This window comes from Eutrema salsugineum, unplaced genomic scaffold, assembly GCF_000478725.1.
Source record: "Eutrema salsugineum unplaced genomic scaffold, Eutsalg1_0 scaffold_9, whole genome shotgun sequence".
Taxonomy (NCBI): domain Eukaryota; kingdom Viridiplantae; phylum Streptophyta; class Magnoliopsida; order Brassicales; family Brassicaceae; genus Eutrema; species Eutrema salsugineum.
In genome coordinates, this window is record NW_006256342.1 from 7,749,365 (window position 1) to 7,763,710 (window position 14,346).

Sequence of the window (14,346 nt, forward strand, 5' to 3'; positions counted from 1 at the left end):
GTACAGAAGCAGTAAAAGAGCTTAAATGGATCTCAAAGACCTTTCCCTCATTGAAGATCTCATCTAAAGGGAAAAGAATCTTACAAACCGATGCAAGAAACTGCTACTGGGGTGATGTTATCTTAGAAGAAGACGAAAAAAGAAAGAGAAGCATTTGCGGATACAAAAGTGGCGTTTTCAAAGACAGTGAAAAACACTACCATTCTACCTACAAAGAGATACTTGCAGTCAAGAGAGACATAGAGAAGTTCGAGCTCCACCTAGTCGGACAATACTTCCTCATTGAAATGGACATGTCCTCATTTCCGAAGATGATTTTGTTCAAGCAAAAGATCTTGCCACACACACAATTACTTAGATGGGCAAGTTGGTTTTCACTGTGGAAGTTTGACGTGAAGCACATCAAAGGAAAAGACAATTTCCTCCCAGACTTCCTATCCAAAACACAGAGGTAAATTTCAATTGTCATACTAATGATATACACTTTCACTCCAACAGAAGAGTCCTTAAGGAACATGATTGCAAATATGCTACAAGGAATACAAGAAAAGATTCTAGAGACTGCTCTAGTCTGTCAAGGAGTTGACAAGCTTCATGGATTCTTGAAGCTTTATGTCTTCAGGTATGGTCTAGACCAAGGCCCACTCCTCCAGTTACCTTATCACCTTGTATTTCTCTTCCTCACTACCATAGACTTAAACCCAGCTCACTATGGTAAATTTTTGGAGGAGACATATTTCCTGTTGTGATACCTAGTAGAATTGTACACCATTAGAGTACTTATTGACAAAAGCCGATTAATTCAGTATCTGGAAAAGTGCATTCTGACAAGAAGGAACACTACAAGTTGTTGTATAAGTGGCTCACCTTGTTTCATGAAGTCACATGGTGGCAAAAGAATATTCGAGCACAAGAAGGATACAAAGTCTTAGTCACATTCAATATCATCACAAAGCAAGAGCAACAAGAAAACAATGTCATCATTCAGAAAGAGTACAAAGCCCAGGTCCGGATAAGCTACAATGATGATGCTTTTGATGGAGACAATTTTCACAAAAGAACAAGAAACTTGGCAGAGATAAATCACATTTCTGACAGTGAAGAAGACGAAGACTCAGACTTTGGATAAGAGAGAATCTACCTCTCTTTTGGAGACAAGAGGAATAAATAATTATGCACATGTTGAATAAGTTAAGAATAAATAATTATGCATGAGAGTAAGTTAGGTATCCATGTGTGTAATAGCTCTAAGTTAGGTATCCACGTGTGTAATAGCTCTAAGTTAGATATCCATGTGTAATTCCATCACTATAAATAAGAGGTTTGGGTGCTTGCATAAACCAAGCTAAATCCTGTAATCGAGTCTAAGAGAAAGCTTGAGAATCTTTGTAATCTGTGAGTATTCGATATAAATAAAATATTTCTCTTTGTATAGTTATCTCTTCCACTCTTTAAATAATTTTTTATATTTTTGATCCTTCAAAACCTTGTTCGTGATTGTATCTATTATGTGTTTGTAAATTTGGAATTTGATACCATCTTTTGGAATCCAATAATGTGATGTCATCTTCTTATAATTAGATCTGATATTTTGATTAGGTCAATTTTTTTATTTGTCTTTTTTATTTGCCATTGTTCTTAATAAGCCTGGAATTTGTAATTTTGTCTGTTTTTATCTAAACCATAATTTGTTAAAATCTCTAAACACATTTGCTTCTCTACTTTTTAATTTTTTTTTTCATATTTTTAAATTTTTGTTTTCATTTGCAATTGATGCAAAGTACTCCGATTTGAATGAAACTCGAGTTAAAAAACAATATAAATACTTTTTTATTCCAAAGAATCGATCTTATTACTTCTATTTCAAATAAATAAGACACTAAACACTCTTTAAACCCATAACATTTTCATACAAGACTCGATACCTTTACACTTCTTGTGACGCCGTCGACGAGTCGTCCATATAAAGAATAGATTGTATGTTTTAGCTTCTTCATTCCTTGAAAGAATTCAACCAATTCTGAAACCATAAAATAGTTCGAAATTTACACAATATTTTGAGTATAATTGATTATTTAGATAGTAGTTTCTTTACCAAGAATAAGACGTAACCGAAGGTAGCTCATCCACATTACAGATCCAGAGATCATCGAATTCTCGACAAAATCTGAAACAAGCAAAAGCAAAAACTAAGTTTTAACTTCAAAATTGTCAAATTGAAAGACTCAACACAGCTTGCCTTTTGTAAACAGAATAACTTCAAATTAGCAATAATCCACAATTCGAGTTACCTGGTTCATAAGTCGGGTTGTAACCAAGCCCATATACTGCATATTTGGCATAAGCGAGTAGTCTCACACGTTTTGGTGAATCTAACTTCAAAGTGATTGACCGTATGAGTCCACTGTTACAGAGCAAAACAAATAATGAAGCCATTGATAAACTAACTCTTTCAGTTTCAATTACTAATAAAACCGAGGATCGAAGATTGTACTCTGTTCGCAATACGGTTAGAAAGTCAGATGGAAGAGACCCCATGAATGTTGTTACGTCTTCTAAGTTCAAAAGCTTCAGCTCCTGTTTTAGATTTTGCCTCTCTTGTATAGACATTCCTTTTCCCAATCCTGATTTGCTATCACCAAGAAGAGGAAGAAACAAACAAGGATAAGACTTCTTGCATGTGAAAATGCCATTTTTACTGTAAGATGATGTAGGGAGAGAAAGTACACACACCTTTCACTAGTTCTTCCGGTGAAAATGACAGGGAAGAATTTGGCATATTTGCCAACACCAAACTGTTTCCCTAATTCCTGTATTTTGTTTGAGTCTAGAAGAATCAAAGCCTCCCATAACCGACAAAAGTCCCGTCTAAATCCTTCATCCAATGTTTTACAGTTCCCGTGGTCTAGCAGAACTTTTCAACAAAAAGAAGAAGATTAAACCTTCTATGATTAAGAACCAGTCAGAGGTCAAGAGTAGAATCACAGAACACATAAAATTACCTAGAGAGAAGCCATTCTTGCCTACAGGAGAAACAAGTATATTTCCAGGATGTGGATCGCCATGTATGAATCCATGAACAAATATCATTTCAGCAAACACTTCAACCAACACTTTAGCAACCTATAATAATATGGGAACAAACTATTATACTTCTGGATTGGATTTCTTAAATCAGACATATTGTTGGCAATAAAATGCACTATGCATAAGAAGTCTTTACCAACCTTTGCTGGACTTAGATTAGTGCTCTTGAGGGACTCCACATCATCAACCTGGAATCTAAGGAAGTTCGAGTTGGTTGAAAACATACAAGAAAAATAGCACTTCCAAGAAGCTGCATGAAGATCTATAAGAGTGGATAATATATAAAATACAGTGTTGCTTTACAAAAGAAACTCAAAGAGGTCCCTAGCATGGAAAATGTATCCTAGATGCAAATCAAAAGCAAAAGCTTCCAGTACCATCTCGTCTCTAGCTTTTCTAACAATTTAACTCGTTTGAGATAGCTTTCATCTTCAGTCTCCACGTATCTTTTCATTCAATAACGAGTAAACCAAGATTGCCAAGATGAAGAAAGAAAATGCCAACTCTGTATATCTACAGTTTTCGTTTAGTGGGTAACAGATATAAACCTTGCATATGATTAACTGTGTTGAACGTCATTACCTTGAAACCCTTGCAGAACTGCATTGTCAGGACTTGAGTGGTTGTGAACTCCTGAATATTAAGAAAACGGCATCTAAAACTAATCAAAGACCATGCAATCAACGATACTTTTAAAGTTATGAAAATTCTTCAGTCATACCCAAAACACTGTAGGAACAGTAATCATTTTGTTATGTTTGAAGTTTTTGGCAATTCTCTCTGAATTTTTTGCCTCCTGGATAAAATCTGTGCACAAGAAAAATAATCCAGAAATGAATCATCAGATTCACTATCCACACTACCAAGCAGATCTAAACTTTTCGAGAAATAATGTGATGAATAAAACACAAACACATGGACACGATGCGGTTACTGACCAAGTTCTTGGGAAATTGACTTCACGAATTCATAAACCAGCCAGTCAAATCTGTATTCTGGAAAAATCTGCAAAGTAAATAAAAAGGACTCTAAGAAACTCTAAGAGGCTGCATATAATACACAGTCTATATATAATCAAATATGCAAACACAGTTCATGTAACTGCATCACTGATCTCAACTCACACTTTCCACAAGAACAAATGCTAGGGTCACAATCACCGCAAAACTAATGAAGTAAAAGAACGAAGTCCTTGTAATTTGAGCATGCACAACATTTTCCAACATCTAGCTCTTAAGTACTTCCCAAGGTTTTCGCAAGGCAAAAAAAAAAAAAGTTTTCGCAAGGCAGCATAAACTACTGCAGGACACTGGAATAATAATTATACGCACCAGCAGTTCCTTTCAGCCTTACATGAAAAAGTCTACAGTTTATCATCAAAATTCCATTGCCATCAAATTTCAGAATTCTAGATCAGTCATATGTATATCCTTCATTTCATATTATTTGAACAGCTTGTAAGAAAAGAGAGGCAAAAATATAATGTTACAAGGAATTAGATGCACCTTGACGACTGATTTTGAAAGGAAAGACATGATCATTGTATCTAACTTCATGTTCTGCTTCAATCCAGGGTATTGCACCTATTTCAATCACACCAAAAAGAACCACAAAGATTGAGAACTTGGCGAATAAGATATCATCATCAAGAAGACTGATGTATGCCCCCATTTAAGTCTTAAGAAGCATCATCATAAATAAAGATGAACAGTAGAAAGAGAAAAGAATTATTAATGACCAATCTAACAAGTATCCCAAGTGAATGATGAAACATGATCAAGTGTTACTGAAAAGAACATAACGAAATCAAAACATTTATCATTGCGAGGAGTCAACCTTAACTGCTACTTCCTGATGATTCTTCAATACAGCATGATGTACTTGAGCAATAGATGCAGCCGCAATCGGCTCCTCATCAAAAGATAAAAATCTGACATTTCAACTGAGGGATGTTATAAATGTGCCTTGACGCTCACTTTATATCAGTGTAAACACAGATAGGTTTGGAATAACTCTTACATCTCTGTGAGGTCTTGACCCAAATTGGTTGTGAGAACGTGTTTTACTTCTTGGAAATTACAAGGAACTGCCTTCATTCATAAACAAAGTAGAGATAGAACAAACAATTAGAATCATAATCTGTATTTCTGGTGAAAACAATACATTCATATTCATCAAAAGACGGAAAACCATTTAAGTAAAACACATAGAAACTTAATCATAGTAATAGTATTCACACCTGGTCTTGCAACGAGGAAAGGGCCAAAGAATACTCTTTCGGAACAAGCTTCAACGTAGCCACAAACTGACCAGCTTTCACATAGAAACCTTTATTACTCTCACACAGTTTAAGAATTCGTCTCGCAGACCGCGAATGAACCTACGAAATGATTAAACCGACATACAAATAATCAATGTGTAAGATGTATAAATCACAGGCAGAGCAAGCAATCATATCATAACTCTTAACAATTAAAAAAAGCTAAATTCCACAAATTATAACTTCCATTCCACAATCACGAATAATTTAGATCAGTCTGTAATGGAAATTACAATCAAAGTATATTTGCCTAAAGCTATTGATGACTACAATCCCATGAAACAAACTTAACATTGCAATATTTGATTATTAAGAGTTGAAAAAGTTATCATGAAGTGTAAGAATCAGTATCTACGGAGGCAAATCGGGAAACGCAATAAACTGAAAAAGAAACCTCTGTTAATCTCTGAAGATACTCATCGGAATCCACCGGGAATCCACGCAAATTATACTTGTAATCGGCGACGGTGAGAGTGATCTGCAAGTAGGGAGAACAAAGAGAATGACTGAAATTGGAATGAGAAGAATCGTAAACCAAATAGAGATAAGAAAAACACGAACGGCATAGATAGCTCGAGAAGAACGGACGACGCCTTCCACCGCCGTCGCGATTTTGTTTGGATGATGAACGGAAGGAGAGTCCCGGAAAACAGAGACGGCGGTGGCGCCGCCAGTGACGGCGGTAAGAGCTAGGCCGGTGACTGTGAAAACAAAGATCGGCGACTTGGATCTCGCGGGAAATTTGAACTTGCGGAGAATCTCCATTTTTGTGGGATTCGTCGGGTTTTGGTGTCTCCCGAGAAATCGGAGGAGAAGACGAAAGCTTGTAAGTTCTGTGATTACTGTCAAATCGGGTCGGATCAATCCGACAAATAGAATGGGCCAAGAAGGTAGGCCCATTATGGGTTTACTGTACGAGTACACTATTTGTACACACTTTGCATCAATCCAGCAAATCGAAAAGCGCTGATCCTCGGGAGGAGATATCAGAGGGGGAGGGGAGTTATCGATCTGCCTTCGGTGACGTTGTAATCATTGGGTTGGTTTGCGATTCTCTAACTTTCTGCTTCCACTTTTTCATGGAGTAAAGTATCTTCCGGGAAAATTTTTTTTCCGTTGAAGATTTTGTCGTTCTTTGCTTTCCAAATAAACCATAGGATCCAAAGATATACATCTTTTTGAGGATCTGTCATGTCTATCTCTTTTGTTTTCCAAAAGAGAAAACTCATATTTTAATAAATAAAGGTACTCGTGAAAAAACCCGGAAGAGACGAAAAGTCTGATAACGTCCAGACTTGTAAGGCCAGTGAGCATAAAAACAGTAGATGGTTTATGGATAGTTTTAATACTCAAAACACTTTTTACTTTTCTTTTAATCCTTGTAATTTTGTACTTCTTGGAAATAGTTTTAATAATTTTTTTTCTACTTTTATTTTAATCCATATAATTAAATAGTTCAATTATATAATTATCAATATAATTATATCCTATAAACTGATTAAACATAAAATAAAATTATTAATATAAAATAAATATTATACAGTTTTTAAAATTAATTTCACATAAAATAACATTACATTGAGAAGCTTAAACACAAATTTAAAATCACACAACAATAACAAATATTTTACATGAAAATAAAATTACATAAAAAAATAAATATTACACAAATTAGAATTTATACTATAATATTAATAATCGGGTAAATTTAATCTTGAACCTCCAAAATCACCAAAACATTGTCCATAAATATTTGGTGCATTTTGAGGTTGTTGTCGTTCTTGAGTTCTCTTTTGTATAATTTTTGTTTGTTCAGCTCGAATGAACTCACGTGTATTAGTATCATCGATAGAATTCAAATCTTATAAGTAATCTTATAAATCCTTATAAGTAAATTTATAAACCCTTATAAGTAATCTTAGAAACCCTTATAAGCTTATCTAGCATTCTTCTCTAGTATGAGATATATGTGATAAGATATTAGCATGATTTTAATCTAAGATCTGCTGTAATATTTCATGTAATATTTTGTTTAATGTATGTTGTATATATATTTATGAAAGTTTTATCATTATTATCAATTATTATTTATATTGAGGACTGTAATGCAATTTATAAATTCTATTAAAGGGTAGATTTAAGGTTTTACCATGAGAGCAAAATACCTTCAAATCCTTATTTTGAGGTTTTACCACTCTTAAAATGAGGTTTTGGATTGGAGATGCTCTAAGACGTATTTCCTACTCATATATAGGAACAAATCCAACCAAAATTTTGACATTGTCGTAGATCTTCCTATTATGAAAGTTTAAAATGGATTTTCCCCCAATTCAAAAATTCAAAACATATTTACCACTAACTGTTGGTTTGATGGTTTATGAACTTAACCTAATACAAAACTATTTTAATTGATACAAGACCAAATTAAAAATCCAACCAAACTGAAATCTGATCCATATACCCGATCTGATCCGTTTTCTTTCTTTTTCTTCTCGACCCCTTCCGATCTTGGGTCTGAGAATCCTCCTAGCTGAGATGGTTATTTCGTTGTTTAAAGCTCTCGTTTTTTCTTGTCAATTTAGTTGAAATCGAGATGGGTTTATCTAATTGTGTCTTGGCATCTTTAATTTGATGTAGTTCCCATTGCTCGGGCTTCTTGAGAAGCTAATCGATGAGTCCTCAACTGATGATGGATCGAGCTTACTGCTTTCAATTGTCATCGTACTTACTACTTTCAATGTTGTTAGCCGGATGATCTCTAATATTTTTTCAAAACTCAATTGGTAATTTTTATTAGGGAGAAAAATTGTCATCGAATATAGAAAAAGAAAGAAGAGACCAGAAATATTTAACCTAATGAAAATATTCTTCTCATTTTCTCTCTCACTCTGATTCATCTTTAATTCAGTATCTTCGAGATAACTTTTTTCCCTAATAGTCATTTTCTAGCCTGAGATTAGCCAATTTTCAGGTTCACATAGAACTCCTAGATCAAACTTTTACTCTAATTATTTTCTTTCTTAGATTTTGATTCATGGTGTTGTATGTGATGAAAATGCGGAAGGACTATCGAGTGAATATTAACAGCAGTGAGTGCATATATGCTCTCCAACACCTTCATTAGATTTTCATGATTAAGATGATGTAAATGCTAATTCATATGCAATCTAATCATATTCTCATTATAGAATAAGATGAATGTTTTTAGTTTTTTTTCTGGGATTATGAAAGCCTGAAATGCATTAAAAAAATCAAATATAAAAGAAATAAAAATGAAAGAAAAACATACCAATTGGGTTGCCTCCCATCAAGCGTTTTTGTTTAGAGTCTTTTAGCTAGACTCTTTGTGGGATAAAGATCGAGAAGAAGAAGAATGATCTCTTGGAATAAGAGTCCTTGGAATCCTCTTGAGCTTGAACTTTGGATCTCCATCATCTTGAATCACAATCTCTTTTCCTCTCTTAAAGATTTTTGCATCCTTGAGGACATGTTTTGTCTTCTCCACAATTCCTTCAAGGTTTTCTTCCTTCTTCTTGCTGATGTCTGGTGGTATCATTATCTTGATCTTTGCAAACTACTTTGATGCAAGTGCTTTTAGTTCTTTCTTGTCTTCCAAAACTTTCTCCTTGAGCTTGTCCTTGCGGATTGGAGCTTGATCCGGTGTAGTTCTGTAGAACTTTTTCCTGTCCACATTTAAGAAAACTAAACAACGATTTGCATGGTCAATGATAGCACCTACAGTTGCTAAGAATGGGCGACCAAATATCAAAGGTCTTTCTTTTTTCTGGTCCATCTCTAAGACTTGGAAATCAGCTGGAATGATCTTATCTCCAATGACCAATGGCAGGTTCTGAATCATTCCTCCTGTTCTCTTTTGAGATGAATCGCCAAAGACTATCCTTACGGGAGATGGGACAAGTGTTCTTATACAACGTCTCTCAGCAACATATTTTGACATAATGTTCACATTAGCATCGGAGTCACACAAACAATCTGAAAATTCAATTCCAGAAATAGAGCAAGTGAAAGAAAAACGCCCTGGATCCTTAGACTTTTTGAGTCTTTGGACAGGTAAACGCTTTGTTACCTTAACCAAAATGTTCTGACCTACTTCATACTCGGTTTTTGAATCTTTCATGAGGGTTTCGTGGCTTGACTTCTCCTTAGAGTCTGCGCCTGGTTCTTCTTCAGGGACTGCTGTCATAGCATTGCAAAACTTCTTTGGATTATCCTCCACTCTTCCTGGAAAAACTTCTGGCTGCCTTCTCATAGAATCTGTAGTCTGACCTATGTGTAGTTCCAACTTCTTGACATGAGTTGCAAGAGATTCAAACTTCTCATTCAAGTCATTGTACATACAATCGATCCTTACTCCAATCTCTCTAAATGATTTCTCATTGCTCTGAGATGTCTGCATCACGTTTTGTTCAAGCGACTTCACTTGATTGCTCAGCTGAGAGAGGGTTGCTTCTAATGAGCTGGTCTGCGGTTGTTGAGGACTGAAATGTGGTATTGATGGAAATTTCCTCCTCTATAGTTCCCGTTTTGGAACTTGTTTGGAAATTTCCTCTGCTGCTGCGGATAGGGCTGGTTCTGGGGGTTCTCAGCTCCTTGACTTCGGTACGAAAGATTGTTGAAGTTGGCATTCCTGAAATTATGGTTGAAAGCCAGATTGAATCGGTTCTGATATGTCCCTTGTGCTCTAACAAAATTCACTTCCTCTTCTTGAATTTATGCCATCATCTTCATATCCTCCATCTTCTTCATTACCTACAGCAGTATCACAAGCATGTATATTCTTATTTTGAGATTTAAGAAGTTGACTTACCATGCTTTTTAGCTCAACAATCTCCCTTGACTCATGACTAATGATAGTCTTCTTTGATTTGTCATACTCAGGATTGTTTTTGCTATTAGCTATATAGCTAGATGTTTGATGAATGCTCTCCCTTGTGTCATAGTATTTGAATCGAAATCTCCATTGCTGGCAGTGTCAAGAGAAAATTGATACTTCTGCTGAAGTCCTCTGTAGAAGGTGCTTAGTAGGTTTGCTCCAGAGAAACCATGATGAGGGCAGTATCTCTTATACTCCTTGAATCGTTCCCATGCCTCGTAGAATGATTCGACAGGGCCTTGTTGGAAACTTTGGATCTTGTTTCTCAGCTGGTTTGATGTTGACTTGGTGTAAAAGTGGTTCAGAAAGGCTGATTTGCATTCTTCCCATGAGGTAATAGAGCCAGATGGCATAGACTTTAACCACCTAAATGCTTTATCACTTAAAGAGAAGGGGAAAAGCTTACACTTCACATAATCTGTAGAACCTGGAGTGGTTCTCACCATGCCACAGATTTCTTAAAAAATATCTGTGTGATGTATAGGATGCTCAGTCGAGGTTCCATGGAAATGATTTTGCTTCATCAGGGAGACAATCTGAGGTTTTATCTCGAAATCACTCCTTGCTGGCACATGTACTTGAATAGCTGATCTATTTTGAAAGTGTTGGTGATGTGCATCAAAATTGGCAATAATAAGTCTATTGCGACACTGTCTTCTCGCAGGATTGACAAGTTGTATGGGTCGATTTCCTCCTCTTTCATTAGGTGGAACAATGTTTTCATTATCCCTTTGCTTTTCAGGATCGGCCTGGTCTTGTCTCCTTTGGTTATCAGCAGCACTTCTAGGGAGTTGATTTCCCTCTCCATCTAGTTGTGGCTGGCCATCTGCTTCATGAGCAGCCTCTCAGTCATCATGAATAGAATCGCGATCATCATCATCTCCGTTGTGACCATCTTGATCACGATTTAAAGGATTTTCCCGATGGGCGTTTGGATCGGCCATCTTGAGCGTTATTAGTCTGAGTCTCTGAAGTTCTCTTTCGTGTTTGTCGATCTCGTCTAGGAGCGGTATAATGTTGGCAGGATTTCTCCTTGTGTTCATGCACCTGAGCGCAAAGAAAGCAAAGATAAAAAGAGAAGTTAGGAAATCTCCAGCAGAACTCGAAAATCTTGTGGTCTAGAATTGAAATTAGATTAAGGGGGTGTTATTCAATCATGGTTTTTAATAGAGTTTAAATCCATCTATAATCCATTGTTATTCAATAATTGATTTTGATTTCTCCTTCAAAATCCAATGTTATTGGTTCATGTATTTACAATCTCTTCATTAATAGAGTTTGAAATCCATTGTTATTCAATTAAAGAGTTGAATAAGTCAATTAAAATCTTATGTTATTCATGTTTAACAGATTCTGACAACTGATTTTAAGTGAAAGATTTTAACTGAATTTGAACCTATTTTTATGTGTTAAATATAGCAATCAAAATCTAACCTTTTACCCTCAGATTTTGATAATTATAAAATTCAACACAAATATTTATTAACATTTGTTTTTCTTTCTTCCCTCCATATATTAATCCATCGAATACATCATTTTTCATCCTTCCAATTTTTTTTCTTTTCCCTTCATTTTGTCTTTTCATTCTTCATACGTCTTCCTTTTCCCTAGTCCATTTCTCTCACCCTTCTCTCTTTCCATAAGTCAACAAACCATTTATTATTTATTATGAAAACTCAATTTCTCACTATTCTCTCTTTTCTTTAGCACATATTTCTCTCTCTTCTCTTTCTCCATAAGTCATCAAAGAAAAAGTAATATCTTTCTGGATTAGCAATTGTTCTGATTTTTGTTTTGATTATTTAATTTCTTTGCCATGTTTATAGAGACTAGTGATATTTTTTACTTCGATGAAATTTTTTGAAAATTATTTTCTATTAGATTTTAAATGATAGCATGTGACTTTCTAAATACACTGCTAAGTAATTTAAAATTTTAAATAACTCATATACTTTAGATTCTAAATGAATTCAAAAATTTCAAATCTGATCTACTCTAATCTAGTGGAGTTGATTTCAACATACAGATTGAATAACACCCCCTAAAAGAAATAAAATTAACAGCAGACAAATCCTTGGCAACGGCGCCAAAAACTTGATGTGGGTGCAGTGGCAACTACAAGTTTTACCCTAAACACAGCTGCAAGTGCACAACAAACGCAGTAGTATTTAGGGATCAAATCCACAGGGATTTGTGTGTTGAGGACTCCTAACTGATGCTAAAATCAATTGTAGACCTAATCAGATTAAAAAGGGGTTTTAGTTGTCACTGAATCTAAATAACTAAGCAGAGAATTAAAAAGCTTGAAATAAAATCGACTGAAAACTATATGAAAAAACGATGCTGGGTTTAGAGTTCATCTCTAGGATTCATGATCTACGACACAGAAATATAGGTAAAGATTTTCTATGATTCTGACACAAGGATAGACACTTATAAGATTAGCTAACTCTCGTCACCCTAATCATCTAATCACTTAATCTCGGCAATTAACTCTCGCTCTCATGCCGAAATAAGATTATGCAATTCAGATCGGAATCCATCTCGGCTTACGTAACCCCCGTAGGTAGCTTTCGTCACTTACGACGGGGACGTCCATAACATCCAGTTCAGGTAACCCAGATACAACACTCTCGTGGCTCGGATTCAACCTTGGATCGGACTCTGGGTGATCAATCCAGAGAACCGCTTTAAGACTGGGATGAATGGGAGAATCATTTAAAAACTGAAATCCTTTAACCTAAAAACTTAGGTGTCATTCGAACGTGGGATCCCCTTTGATGGTCCCTTAACCCAACAAGGTGACTATTCAGATATGGCTGAGTTTGACATCATCATTGGTTTAAGAATGAAAAAGCAATAAAATAAAGAAACAAAAGATGCAGAAAAACTTCTCTGATTGAAAACAGTGTTGGCGATGAAAAGCTTATACAATTGCATAAAAGTAAAACCTAAAACTAAATGAAGTTCTTTCTGAAAGAGATGAAAGAGGATTGGCTACAAAAAACCTAAAAATGAGTATTGATAGTGTTTTCTCTCTTCTGGGCGTCTAGGGCTTGTAAAATGAGTGCATAAAGTGTCTTGGGCCTTAGTTGGACTTCTGAGGTTCGGATAGAGGTCCACCACGGTGAAGAGGGCTGAACCGCGGTGGAGAGGTGTTTTGCCGCGGGTGAAAACTCCTGTCTCTTCCTGCACTGTGTTGATTGGCCTTCAGTGCATTAATGATATCTAGAGATCTAACAGTTAGATTGCATTGATTCTAAGTGTATTGGAAAGCTGATTGTCTCTTCTATAATGTTTCCAAATTTGGGGATGATCAGGTGAAAATGTCTTATTTGGTTGCCAAAATTCTGACGGCATAAATTTATCCAAAAATGTACTTTTGCTCCAAAATGCACTCCAAGAATCCAAGTTTCCTGAAAAGTTTTTTAAAAACTCTAAAAAATGGAAAACACTTCAAAAACCCTTAAAACTGAGTGAAAACACGTGCATAAGATATTGAAAGTGATCCATAAAAATGATCAAAATCAGGTGTTATCATATGTTTCAAAATTTGGTTCAAAATCAATGCAATACACATATTGGAACCTTTCAATGTGACGGGGGTGGTGAATTCACAAGCACAAATTTCTTGGATCACCTTTGTCAACATGAGATTCAACAATACATTTGTTGCCTATACACATCCCAATAAAATGGCTTGGCAGAAAGGAAACATAGATATATCACTGAACTTGGCCTCTCCTTGATGTTTCTTGATGTTTCACAGCAAGCTTCCTCAAAAGTATTGGGTTGAGGCGTTCTTCACAGCTAATTTTCTGAGTAATCTTCTTCCTCATGGGCTCGCAGCCAATCCTCAAAGTCCTTATGAGCTATTACATGGCACCACTCCTACTATTCCTCTTTGCGAGTATTCGGTTGTGCCTGTTATCGTTGTTTACTTCCTATAACCGGTCGTGACTATATAAGCCGATATGTTATCTTTTCTGAATGCAACTTCCCTTTCTCTAACCAACATCGCCATTTTCAACCAAAAACCATTACA

General features: G+C 35.6%; 1 protein-coding gene and 1 non-coding gene across 2 annotated transcripts; one reads left to right on the forward strand and one right to left on the reverse strand.

The window, feature by feature from the left end:
- Positions 1-1,826: 1,826 nt before the first annotated feature.
- Positions 1,827-6,272, reverse strand: LOC18007901 (uncharacterized aarF domain-containing protein kinase 1). The gene is made up of 16 exons (XM_024151929.1): positions 5,969-6,272; positions 5,802-5,885; positions 5,327-5,467; positions 5,107-5,177; positions 4,924-5,017; positions 4,593-4,670; positions 4,026-4,092; positions 3,809-3,894; positions 3,670-3,720; positions 3,228-3,275; positions 3,003-3,123; positions 2,734-2,914; positions 2,495-2,632; positions 2,292-2,404; positions 2,096-2,167; positions 1,827-2,020 (listed from the first exon to the last, which is right to left on the reverse strand). The coding sequence occupies exons 1-16, from the start codon at positions 6,170-6,172 to the stop codon at positions 1,908-1,910; spliced, it is 1,662 nt and encodes a 553-aa protein (XP_024007697.1). The 5' UTR covers positions 6,173-6,272; the 3' UTR covers positions 1,827-1,907.
- Positions 6,273-10,466: 4,194 nt separating this feature from the next.
- On the forward strand, positions 10,467-10,572 carry LOC112087282. The gene has a single exon (XR_002899997.1). It is a non-coding gene; the product is annotated as a small nucleolar RNA R71 (small nucleolar RNA).
- Positions 10,573-14,346: the final 3,774 nt, after the last annotated feature.

Excerpts from the sequence above, each read along its gene's own strand:
- LOC18007901 (XM_024151929.1), bottom strand. The coding sequence starts at position 6,172 with ATGGAGATTCTCCGCAAGTTCAAATTTCCCGCGAGATCCAAGTCGCCG. Across the intron at positions 3,276-3,669 it reads AGTTCTGCAAGGGTTTCAAG|GTTGATGATGTGGAGTCCCT; the intron begins GTAATGACGTTC and ends CTTAGATTCCAG. Across the intron at positions 2,405-2,494 it reads CTAACCGTATTGCGAACAGA|TGGACTCATACGGTCAATCA; the intron begins GTACAATCTTCG and ends GCTCTGTAACAG.